The 13,407-nt window shown below is 38.1% G+C and overlaps 1 protein-coding gene across 5 annotated transcripts in view; it reads left to right on the top strand.

The window, feature by feature from the left end:
• Positions 1-13,407, top strand: part of DOCK8 (dedicator of cytokinesis 8) — a 93,238-nt gene that overhangs the window by 10,813 nt on the left and 69,018 nt on the right. The window contains exons 1-3 of one of the 5 annotated variants that reach the window (XM_054185382.1): positions 7,464-7,566; positions 8,204-8,311; positions 11,780-11,955. In XM_054185382.1, coding sequence (XP_054041357.1) covers positions 11,828-11,955 — 128 coding nt within the window. In that variant the 5' untranslated portion in view covers positions 7,464-7,566; positions 8,204-8,311; positions 11,780-11,827. Of the gene's footprint in view, positions 1-7,463; positions 7,567-8,203; positions 8,312-8,347; positions 8,625-11,779; positions 11,956-13,407 lie in introns of those variants that run through there. The other 4 variants (XM_054185379.1, XM_054185381.1, XM_054185380.1 and 1 more) reach the window with 4 other exon arrangements.

The following is a 13,407-nucleotide window of genomic DNA, read 5'->3' as shown; positions in this document are numbered from 1 at the left end:
TCTTTGAAGTTGTCAGTCATGAAAGGGACAAAATAGACATTTTTTTCCTTCTTGATAAAAATGCCAGCTGTGACCTTGATAAAAATAAAAACAACCCTGTAGGAGCAAAAGGAAAAAACGCCCTAGAATAATGTTTACATGGTCTTTATTATTATTATTAATGTCTGACTTTTTTCACTTATTATTAATAAGTGTTTATTAGAAAGAAAGTAAAAATAAAGCACATAAACTGTTAAACTTCTTACAAGTTTTACAAAATTATCAGCATTATGGTAGCATTTTCTCAGTGAAGTCCTTGAGAAGCTCAGGTAATATGTGTGAGCTGGAAAAGAAACCCTTGTGTTTATTTCATATTCACCCTATTTTGAATTGGTAAGATAGTGCAAACAAAACAAAAATCTAAATGCAAAAACTGATATCCTTCAGTTGCATTTCAAGTCACAGTGTAAAAGGAAGATGGCATGTATGATCACTAGTGCTTTTAAAATTGCCCTTATCATTGTTGTAGATGATCTAAAGTTTTGGAAGTCATTTAAATGGTTTAGCAAGGAACAAGCCAAAAAAAAAAAAAAAAAAGGAGAGGTAGGCCCTAAGTACAAAGTTTTGCCCTGAATATAGACCCCTAGAGCCTTCTGGAGAGACCAGGGGCATGTTTGGTAAAAATCTTTTCTTTAGCCATCTCAGCTGAAATGAACATTTAATGAGGCACCAATGTGAGCTTTAGTACTACAAGCAGAGAGTGCGTTGGGCCAACCACAGACAATTATCCTTAGAGAAATTGCGATTAAACCCTTCAGAGTGGAAGATTTGTGTATATAAATAATAATTTGTGCATGCTGATAGATTTTAAGCTAATGGGGACAACAAAAGAATTCTGTTGTTTTCACACAAGTTTATGTTCTGTTAACAACATCAATTAGCACTGTGTGAAATATTCTTTAAGAGCTTTGTATTGCATATATAAACTATCATGATCAGTTTAAGTCTATAATAGGATGACAGATAAGATTGATTTACACTCTTTGCTTTCCAGGAGGTACCACTAAACTATCATATGAAACATTACACCTGAAACTACTTTTCATTGCAAGAGCCAGTCAGTCAACAATGCATGCACAATGTTTTCTCAAATGCTATATCATAGCTTTTGCATATTATGCATAGAGCACAGTGATTAAAAATCACATAAAAGCATGGTTCATCAGGATGAAATCCTAGGTCTTCAGGTTTTTTTATGTGGCAAGAAAGTATGGTTGTCCTTTTCCTCCACTGTCAGGGTCAGAAAATTAATTTTTTTGTGTGCTTATATCTCTTCCTGAGGGAGAAACAGCAAAAGTGAGTGGCAGTGAAGAATCTTCACTGAATGAATGTTGTACATGACCTGGGACAAAAATAAAAAAAGACCTCTTGCCTGTTTTACCATGTAACAAGCTGCCAGCATAATGAAGTCGATGATTACCCCTCCCAGACTTCGTTTGTTTCTGCATCATCTCCTTTGAGAAGATTGCGGTTGAATTTCAACTGTCTCAAATAGCATCTTTATTGCCTTAGCTGATATAGACTCTTAATGTGGTAGACCCCAAAGCAGGGGTGTGCCAGAAGGTGTATAGCCTACCTGAGCCATCAAGGAAACAGCAGCTAGTTCAGATCGACCACTGCTGTAAACAGTGACTAACAAAGCAGAGCTCTGGTGCCTTAAGGACTAATTAGAAACTTAGAAGAAAAACAGGCAGTTCCACTGGCAGTAAGAAAAGGACTTCTAAGCAAGATTCCCATATTTGCTAGTTAAAGATCTGGATTGTTGCCCAAAACTTTGTGTATGTTTGTGTGTGGGAGTGGAGGAGAAGGGTAGGTAATTGTTACATTTCTCTCTTCCCGAGGCTTTTGTTGCTTTAGTTGTAACTAGAGAAGTTTCATGTTAGGCTCAGAAAAAGAACAAAAGCTAGTTGAGAATTTTCTATGTCAGTGTGAGATGAAAGGAATACTCCTCAGGGCAGCCAAGACTGAATATTTTGAGTTAAGCAAAAGTTTTCACAATTTTACTTATTATTATTCCATCTCTGTACATTTAAATGTGAATGTTTCTCTGTCTTTGGGGATACTTCTTATAGTCTCTTTTTCTTTCATTTTTTCATCTTTCCTTGCTGTCTAATTGTGTATGCAGCTCTCGCAGAAGACAACTCACTGTTCCTCAGAGTCAGCTGGAAGGGATAGGAAGGGTGGTAAGGATTACTCTTCCTGCCTCCATCTAGTAGGTAACTTCTAATATCAGGTAATTTTGGATAAGTTGATCAAGTAGGTGCGTGAAGTATACTTTTAAAATCAGTTTTTTTGTTATGAAGTTTCAGAGTTCCAGTTAATAGATGATCTTTAAAGCTGTTCTCTTTCTGTTTTCTTTTATTTCTAAATTACTGTTCTGTGTTTAAGTTTTCACATTGTCTACACACTAGCAGAATAGTCATTGTGCCTGCTTTTAAACTATATATTTCAAAGAACTATATTGTTGAGCAGAATTTACAGTGAAACTACAGGACCAGCCTTATTGTTATGAGGCTAAATGAATAAAATTATTCATATAATTTTAATTATTGAACGCAGCAGCATTCAGCCACCGATCAAGCATATGTTACAGAGAGAAAATAAATGTCTACCTTTCCTGGTACCACGTCTAGGCCCAACTAATAACGCAAATCTCCAAGTTCCCAATCCTGCAATAAGCTCTGCCCTGAGAAACATCTCAGAATTTTACCTACAAGTTAAATTTAATTTTAAGAACCTCCAGGTGTAGTCTGTCACTTTGACTACACTGTTGTTTTAATATATTATGCAAACTGTACACTTTGCATTGGAGAGTATTTGTGAAACACAGACTATGTCTCAACTTCTGCTAGCTATTTAGGAGAATTGCTGGAGGATTGAATCTACCAGTGGGACAGACACTGGTGAAATTCTGACTGAGCAGCACCAGGTTTTTGGTTGGTTGGTTTTTTGGGATTTTTTTGCTACTCTCCATTCACATCTGCCTGACTCAGGAAGTCTGGTGAGTTCCAGTTTTTTCAAGATTTGCACCAGAGGAGTACAGTGTTGTCATTCAGGTAGGGCCAAGGCAACACAGAGTGTGCAATGAATTGCAATTGACATTATTTTGCTCCAGCACCATGGAGCAGCCACGGATCTAAAAAATTCAGAAAAACTTTAGGCTGACATCATCTCCCATCTCTCCCCAGGTTTACACTATCTTGCAACATGCCATGTGAACACTGACTGACTGTGAATTAGCAGTGACTTTTGTGGAAACCCCCCCCCCCAAATCTATACCTTTTTCTTTTCAGCCAGTGTTTCCTTTCTATCTTAAACAAAGGGACAGCTGCCAACATGAGAGGTCTGATGGGTCCCATTTCTGGTCTCTGAAAGGCTTGCAGTTGCCCAGACACTGTTCTCTAGGTAGTTCAGAGACATGATCTACATTGACAGTGTGCTTTTGTCACTGTGGCATCACCAGATGGCCAGTTCCAGTGCCCTGCTGCTGTTGCAGTGGGAACATTTTTCCTAATAGCTTGTTAAATCTTTCTTGCTTTTATTTAAGTAGATTACTTCTTCTTCCCTTTATGGACATGAATTGCTCACTGTTTTCTTTACAGATTGCTACCTTTTACATAGTCAAGGACAACTGCTGTCCCCTCTCTGTCATCTCTTTTGTAACACATCCATTTTTTTCAATCTTTCCTCATGGGTCATCCTTCCCAAAATTTTTAGCATTCTGACTGCTCTCTTTTGAAGCCCTTTAAATTTGATTGCATCTCACTCTGTGGTGTTCTAAGTGTGTACATCAGCCTAAGCAGAGTCTCATTGGCCTAAATAGAAATAACTTCTCTTTTTCCTCACTTATGATACTTCATTAGTAAGTGTCGCAGTATACTCTCTCAGAGCCTCTTCTCTGGTATGGCTATTTCTTTACACAGTTCATTTCCCTTTTTTTATTTCTGCCTTTGATTTATTTTTTTTCTTCCTAAGCTTAGTGGTTTACATTTATTTTTACTGAATCTAACTGTGCTGATTTCAGACTGTTTCTAGAATACAAGATCATTGAGTGCTAGCTCTGCCTTTCAGAGCATTCACAACTCCTTCCAGTCTGATGTGATCCACATGTTTTATTACTATGTTACCTGTACCATCATCAGTGTAAGATAAAATATGGACTGAAACTGGACTGAGGAAAAATTAACTTGCTTCTCACAGTGGTACATTGTTCAAAATCTCTTCGCAATCTTCTTTTGTACTATTAGTGACTACACCTTGAATAAGTTTTTTTAACCAGTTTTGGAACCAGCTGCGATGATTCCATCTAGCCATTCTCTCTTTACTTTCAAGAGCCTTACTAAAACAAGTTAAACTACCACAGAAAAGTATTAGATTGGTTTTACATGACTGCCCTTTGATAAATCTATATTGGCTCTTCATCACTACCTAATAATTGCCAATGATTTATCAGTAATTGCCAAACTTTTTGGACCATAGCTTACTACACTCCACAGTTTCTAGTTGCCCACCATACACTTCATCATCAGACCATTAATAAACAGGCATTACAAAGGTGACGTACATTTTAATGTTAAGTATGATTTCATGGGCCTCTTATTTCAACTGGAGACCACAGTTTGGGACCTGATGTTCCTGCTACATATAACTTGATTATCCGGTAAGTTGCTCTACTACATTTTTGAGTGTCAGAGAGAAAATGACTGTTCCATGATTATTTTGAGTCCTCCTTTCTAGGGATATAGTTGCCTTTTTTGCTCATACTTTTCAGTGACTGCTTTGCATTCATCCGTTATCACTTGCCTTCTTTTTAGCACACAAGGGTGCTAAGGGTGCTTGCTGCTAAAGGTGACTGTAAAGCTTTCCTCGGAATCAGACAGGGCTGCTGTACAGGCAGGGAGGCTAAAAGTATGGCCATGGTATAGACGGACTGCAGCGTCCAATAAAAGCTGTGACACCAAATGCATTAATTTAACGTGGACCACCAATGGTGGAAACCACCATTTTCCTGCAGGTACGCAGGCAGTGTGTGAGGTAGCTGTTTGATTAGAAAACAGGCATCTCAGAGACCACAGCTGTTCTGGCATTATCAAAGACCAGTCTGGAAGGACCTCTGTTTCCACCTTGGTTCCCAGGTTGTCAAAACTTTCCATGCTGATCTCTGACTGTAACACCCACCTTTTCTCCGTGTTGGGGTAGATAGCTTGTGCTTTTAGTTTAGCATTTTTTAGCAGCTGTGTCTTTCCTTTACCTATTCCTAATAGATCCTAACAATCATTTCTGAGTTAGTTCAAACCAACTTTGCTGTCTTCTGTTATTCTTACTGTATTTCGTCTCCCTTTCTTCCTTTAGTGATAAGAAAACATTAAAACAATCAATTGAACTACTCAAACTATTTTGAATTCACCTTTAGAGATTACAGGACTCTTCTTCCATTAGACTGATTTATTTTGCATGTTCTTTCTTAGACCGTTGGGGAAATTCTGGAACTAATGTCGGCGCTCTTGAGAAACATATTTCCTCTCAGCTGGGCTTGCAGAGGCTTTTACCAGACAGCAAATGTATCCCTTCATCCACATGCATGCTTCCTCTTTTGTAGATGAAAATTTGTACCGTTTCCTCTTCAAATAGTCTGATGACCCCATATCTGGTGTAATTCAGAGACGTGTTTATATTATTGTTTACAGCACCAAATTTTGCAATACACTGTAACACATTTTTTTTACATACATTAAGCCAACATCCGCTGCTACATCTATTATTTACTTCAGGAACAAATACTTCTGCACAGGGTAGGAATGTAACTCAGTTTGAAGGAAACTAATAATTCTGAATAATTTTAATTTTGTGTTATACTTGCTACATACATTCATGATCAGAGATTATTTGCAGTGGGAAGACAAATAACAATAACCTTGATATACAGGCAGCTTTTATTTTTAAAATAGGTCAAAAATAATCTAAGGAATGCACAGACTACCTCACTCTCCTTATGTGGCTTCTTGCTTATATAATTATTGAATAACCTTTAAAAAAATCCCATTTCATCTTGTCTGATTTTTAGAATACTGTTGATAAATAGGAATTTCTCTTCCAAATGGATTCTTTTCCTCCTCTATAACTCTGGCTTTGCTTTGCAATTGCTGCCTCTTTCAGACTGGGGCAATGTCCCACTCACACCTGGCATGGCCTTTTAACCTACAATTACTCTTATTTATGCGTCTTTTATATTAGAAATCAGGCCAAATACCTCTAACACCTTTAATGCCTTCTGTGAGATGCCTGTTTCTTAATATGAGCAGAACTCCATTGAGCGGAGTTTAGGTTTTGTCATGCTTGTTAAGAAAAGCAGTGTTAAGAGATTGTGTCACAGAATAGGTATGGTAGTCATAGAAATTAAGACGCCACAGAGGAGAGCAGGTGCAGACCGAACAGGCGAACTGTCCTGTGGCATCTGGTAATGCTAGGATGCTTATTAAAGCTTACTGGAGTTGGAAGAGAATCTCATATGGAAGGGAAAGTCTTCTTACCTCCGTATTTTCCTGCCTCCCGGTTGGCTGTCCTAGTGGGCTGCAGGATTGTTTTTTTTTAACTTGGAATTTGCTTAAGAGCATCTTGTTCTTTTAAAAGTCTTGTCCTGAACATTCGTGGTGAAATATATTGTAGATGTTTTGTTACCATTTCATGGTTGACTATTTCTAAATCATATTAATTGGTTTGTCTCCACGAAAAACGACCAAGCAACTCTGATTAGTGAATTTTCAGATTGGGACATACAACTGTACTATCACTCTGGGATTTCTGAAGAATTCAGTACTGTCCTCTTTCTTCTAGCATTGAAATTGGTTAATTAGCACTTAAGAAGTCTTTTTCTCAAGCGTTCAGCTGATACAATATATGCTGATTTTTAAATTCGTGCTTTGGTTTGTCTTCTGCTTTTCACAGCAGACTGCATTATTAATGTAAGTCTGGGTTTACATTGTTCAGTGCTTGGTCCTGTCTTGTTTTTATCCCCTGGTCAATTACTAGTTCATTAAAATATTTACCTCTGTGATATTCATTTTTCTTTCTCTGCTGTATTATCCTGTATCTTTGCTTCGCAGAAATGAATCTGCAAGTACTGCTGTACAAGTTCCAGTCACACTTCATTTAAGGGCAAGGTTATTCCATCTTGCATAGCCGTTCCCAGTTACGAGGACTGCAATATAATGATAGAAATCTGTTGGAAGAGTGTCAGAATCTTAATTATATAGGACTGCTAATGTGTTTTGAGGTTTGCATCAAACAAGACAAGAAGAGCCTAGAACATAATCAAAATACATTTCTAAACACTGGGACAAGAGACTAAATTGGCTAAAGCCTGGCATTTGCAATTTTTATGGGGATAATTGTAATTATAAGGGTTTTTCTCTGCTTAATTAAAGGCACTCCTCTGCAGAAATAAGAAAGCAATTTACTCTCCAACCAGGCTTTGCACAGTTCTGTCAACGAAGCTTAAGTACCCCTGGCTTTTCTTCTCTTCACCTGGTAAGTTCTGGGTTTATCTTCTTTACACAGGTTTGGCATCTGCATTGCTTAAAGTTTTTAGGGTAAATTAAGTGATCTTCCTAAGTTGTCTTGCTTTCCACTGGCTTCTGCCTGAAGCTGTTAAAAAATACTCCCTGGTGAGCTGAGGAAATTATGCATTTGAAAAAAATGAGAATGGTCCTTGGAGCCTGAGATAAACAGTCTTTCTGCATACTACTGTAAATCAAAGTTAATTAGTAAGTGTTGGAGTATATTAAATCCTTTCCTGGGTGGAAACTTTAAATTCCATCAAGTAAATGCATTGTGTGGTGATCACAAATGATTTGCAAAAGGAGGTCAGTGAATAAAGAGAAATAAAGAAAGGTAGAGGCTCAGCTAGTTGGCTTAATACACCATTTCCAAAGCTAGCAGCAGAGGCAGCACACTGACCTGTTTACCAGTGCTGTGGAGTAAGCAAGTTAAGTGAGAAATGCCAAAGTATGCCCTGATTGACACAGATATAATTGAGTCAACTGTTATGTGCCTCCGAATCATCTTCAGCCTTCCACATGTAATCCCCCTCTAAAGAAGTCAGACCATATGACACTGCCCTTATGACAATGGGAAAAACTGCACGATCTTTTTAATGGCCTTTCAGGAGGATGGGTCTTCTGCAAACATACTACGAGATAAATAAAAATGACTGAGATTTTGATGGTCTCCATCTTCCTACCCTTTCAATTTTTTCTTCTTTTTGTGAGACACAGTAAGTAGAAGCAGGAAAAGTCTTTGTGCACCAGCAATTGTGAAAAATGTAAAACACTAGATGTAAGCAGTGACTTCCTGTGTGTTGGGGCCTCCCGCCACTACTCACTTCCTTAATCTGAAATGCTGTGGTGTTTTAACTTGTTCCTTGCGGTTATTCAGCCTGGGGAGGCTACGTCCCTTCTTCTACGTGCAGACAACTGCTTTTGCTCTTGAGAAACTTGATAACATTTGATTTACTGAGTATTACGCCGTAGCTGCCATTTTGTGTGCTGTCACAATCTACATGCCTCTTATCCATCATCCTTAAAAAGGTACGTTTGCAGTAATGATTTGTGGCATTTTCTGTAGAGTAATTAGTTTTGCACACTTGTATAATGTGTGAAAAGGAGCATTGGCTTCACAGTTGAAACAGAATTTCTGTTTCCTTTGATGATTTGCACCAGTTGTTAGGGAGATCATTAGCCTCCATCTGCATTTACGTTTTCCACCATCTTTTTTACATTAGTATCTAATTTACAATAGCCAAAAGCACACATTCCTAGTGACTAAAGATAGTCATTAACACTTCAACTAGAAAAAATTAGAAGACATAATGAAATGTGATGGATTTGACTTGTCAGAATGGAAAAGTGAGATTTCTGAAAGGAAATGCTATGCTTAATCAAAAATTAGATTGTATTAATCAAAAATGTTCTGCATGCAAAACATTATGTCTTCAGCAACTGAAAAGATGTGATATGCTTTTGTATACTTTAAGCTGTGTTTTACTTTAATATTTAGTTATTTTTTTTAGTAGATCTTCATATATATATATATATGTATATCTCCACTAACGTAATGTTTTACCCACTGTCAGTACAGTAAGTGAACATCAAGGATATTATGTTAACAATTAATAAAAAATCCATAGCTAATAAAGATCACTATTTACTCATAATGGTTAATCCAGGATGCTCAGCGCTACACCAGGTACAAAACAGAGACAGTGCTTAACCCAAAAATTTACTAACAGCACAGTGTATTTCTTCAGCTGGCTGCCTCATGTTTTGCTGGACTTACTGTTGGGTTTAGGTTTTCCCTTTGGATAAACGAGCAAAGAGAGAGATTTTCTCAAAGGTGTTTTCAGAAAATCCAATCGATCCCTTAAATATAGAGGCAGATGGGTGAGCTCGGAGACTTTAGTTTTGCAGAGACCAATACAGTTTCCCTATAAAAGGGGAACCTGGGGCAGGCAGTGGTGGTTGGGTGTGTTCAAGGTCACTACTACATCATTTGCAGGAGTATTTACCACATCTGTTTTTTAAAAAAGTTTAAATTGGTTTGCTTCTCCTAGACGTTTTTAACAGATTTCCTCTAAAGATGTGTTACTATCTGCAAGATGTTTCTGGATTTTTATTAGCTGAATAACTTCCTCACTTATATTTCCAGAACACTAAAAAGGCTCCAAAACTCATATTTACCACTAGCAAGTTTTAATTCGTCTTCCTATCTACAGTGACTGACGTGGCATATTATGTGTGAGCCATTTTAGTTCAGAGTTACCCAGAGCTTTGCCACCGTTGAGCACCTTTGCGTGTTTCATAAATTGTGGAATTCGTCATTTTCCTATTGAACTAAAATTCCTGATGTTGTGGGTATAACACTGTTGTGTGCAGAGGTCACTTCATGCTCAGGCAAAAATCCTGTCAACTTCCATGAGAGACTTGCACGAGTAGGACTCCCTAATAATGAGTGAAGACTTCGTGATTTTAGCCCACAGATTTTACCTGTACAGAAGAACACTGGAGTATAAGGAGCATAGCTCCAGAGCACATGTTGATGAGACAGTAGCCACAGTAACATTGAATATAAAGTCAGTATCGACATCATTTATTTTTCCCACACCCCATCAACAGCACCATAGAGATGGACCTTCTGATCTATATTCAGACTATTTATCACTGGAAGCTTCAAAAGGCACTCTTGTGAAAGGTATTTGCACTAATCAGTGCGATGCAATCCTTGCTCTTTACATACAAGGATGATTTGATAGCTATTTTTTGCTAAAATTCTTCCTACTAGTAAATAAGTTATTCCAGTTCTATTATTGTAATGCTCTGGTTTTCTGTGCTCTTACTGCACTGAGGTGTCCTCGGCCTTTTGTGGAACTCACAGAACACAAACTATAGATTTTCTAAAACTGTAGATTTTTTTACTTGTCAAGAAAATTAACAATATGAAATGCTGTGTACTCAACTGGAGAGATCTTTTATTTTCTAAACATATACAGCCTATTTTTGTTGGCTATATAGCAAGTAAAATAATTTTCTGTTTTATCTATACATAGAATAACATATACTTTTAACATATGAAGTCACATTTATGTGTATGTGGAACATTTCTAGGTACCATATCGAACACGATTTTCTGCCTCTGTTTTTGAGACTAAGCAGATAAAAAGGGCCAGACAGCTTCATAGCATGTATGAGCGGCAGAGCTTGCACTTGTTAAACTGTTCTGATCAGACATTCTGTGTAAGAATGGCTGATTAAATGTAGTCAGGCACAACTGTTCTCTATCAAGGTGTGATGCCATGTGCTGTAGAAATGGTGGATATCTAAGGTTTGCGATAATAACTTTAGTAGTTCATAAAAGCAGGTCATAACTGCACCTTTTGTGCAGTTACTGTATTAAACCTTGAAAAATCCAATAAAGTTAGAACTCCAATAAAATGCAAACGAGTAACATTCAGAGATGGAAAACAATAATTTCTTCTGATTTGGGGTGTATCTTGTCCTCAACTTTGTTTGGAGTCAAAAGTACACAGCATTTCTAATACTCAGTATCTTTCAGGCACAGCACCTCAAATAAGTCCCATCTTCATGGTGGCAGCCATGGTGCATATAGTTGGTCCTTATCTCAGTATAACTTCTGAGATTTACTGCTTTTGGCCTCATTATTTCTAGTGCCTTTCATCACTTGTCCTATAGGGTCCATTGGCAGCTCCCTGCCAGCTGGTGGTGCCTGTCACTATCATTTTGGTCCCCTGCCCTTGTCCTCTGTTGTTCCTGCTCATGTCTGCCTTTTTCATAACCCTGATTAATACCATGGATTGGACAAGGGGGACGGAGCGTACTTCATGGGAATCCAGCAGAGCACATCTGAGGGCATCCAAGACGTACCTCAGTCAGTGCTCCTTCTACCAGCATATAGGAAAGCTCAACAGAAAAAATAGGTGCAAATTTGGATTTAGGTGTAGTATCTTCCACTTCTTCTTTGTGCTTTAAAACTTTGCTTTCTCTGTTCTTTATTCAGCTGAATGTTTCATTAGCAAATTTTCCCTGCATTAAATGCACTGTATATAGCCTGTTTCCGATGTTTAATAAATAATGGGACAATAACAAGAATTAAATAAATAACCCTAAATTACACTATTAAGAAAAATCTTCTGTTGTTAAAATAAACACCTCTCTATTTCTTCCATTAGCCTTCCTTTTATGACGCAGTAGACCCAGTAGATTTTGAAGGCTTCCTAATGACGCGGCTGAACAACTCGGACTCAGAACTAGCACAAGAACTTGGTGACTTTCCTGAAGATGACTTGGACATTGTCTTTACACCCAAAGAATGCAGGACTTTGCAACCTTCTATGCCAGAAGATGGGTAAGGAGACTTTCTCCCTCTCTGAAATGTTGCAGGTTTAAAAATAGTTTTGAAGATGTTGATCCAAACACCTCAGTCTGACATCCATCCATACGTTATGCACTGACTGAACTTAAAACATTTGAACTTCGACATTGATTCTGTTAGGCCTCTTTGCACACTTAAAATTATGCAAGTGCTTACGTGACTTCCTGAGCTAGCTGGTAGCGGCACAAGTGAGGTAGGCATAGACCAGGTAGAAGAATAAAGAAAGGCAGGAGGGTAGTACGAAAAATAATTTTGTAGCTGTGACTCCAGAGGTGGAAGCTGATTCTGATCATGTACTAAGCATAGGATTGAGAGGGTTTTCTTTTTTCTTTTTTCTTTTCTCTTTTCTTTTCTTTTTTTTTTTTTTGCCAGCTATGTGTTGCATGGCATTGATAAGATCATGAAGCATCTCTTTCTCAGTACCTTCCTTGCTTAAATGGGGGGAAATACTTCATACTTCACTAGGTTTGGGGGAAAATAAAAGTGTTAATTTCTAGTGTAGGAGTCACTTTTGGTCTCAGGCTGACATTAATGAAATAATTAGGAAGCTTTCCACTATTTTCAACAGCTTTTAAATTAAAATAGGTAGCATGCGTTGATACCAGTGCTTGGCCATGCTGGAAATATTTAAGCTGGTTTGATAAACAAACTATGGGCAATTGAATTTTTCAGCATGAGAAAAAGAGATGCATTGGAGAGTTTTCTGATGGGGTTTAGTAGTCATATGCATTGTATACAAAATACTCTTCCAGGATTTTTTCACTGTAAATGGTACCTTCAGGTAGAACCACAAAGACCTACTGAGTTTTGCAAGCAGTATCAGTCAGGTAAACATGAAGTCAGCACCAGTTTAGCCTCAAACTGCTATGTCTGCAAAGACAGCTAACTGTGCAACATGTTTGGGATGGGGGGCTGTCTCCTTCCAGCATATTCAGGAAATGAAGGGCATAGTCTATATTCTCTGCTGTGCTGAACCTGGACACTGAAGGGACAAAAAGGCTTAGCTTATGGTGTCCTGGCTCACGGGGTAGGTCTACATCCCCCTATGCTCCTGCAAAAGTTGTTATAGCCTGCTCTAATTTATAGCAGCCAGCTGTGTAAACTAGAATCCTACAGAACAGCGGTGTTCGTCAGTGTTTTCTGCCCAGCATATCAAATGCAATGAGGCTAAGCAGGAACCACAGTTTATATGACTTTTGCTGACTGTGGACTAGCTGAGAACCCCTGTTTCTAAGCAAGGTCTGAGCCTGCAAGTTCCTTCTTGGCTCAATACACCCCTCAGGAAGTTCAGGAGAGCAAAGGCGGTAAGAGACAAGGTGCCGTGCTGGGTCATGTGAGAATTCTTTAAACCATACACCACCCAGGGGACTTCGTAACATTTGCACAAAAGGTGATTTTCACTTATAAAAATTTCACTTATAGGGG

This window comes from Rissa tridactyla, chromosome Z, assembly GCF_028500815.1.
Source record: "Rissa tridactyla isolate bRisTri1 chromosome Z, bRisTri1.patW.cur.20221130, whole genome shotgun sequence".
Classification (NCBI taxonomy): Eukaryota; Metazoa; Chordata; class Aves; order Charadriiformes; family Laridae; genus Rissa; species Rissa tridactyla.
Note: the sequence above shows the minus strand (reverse complement) of the source record. Positions and strands in the feature narration are given on the sequence as shown.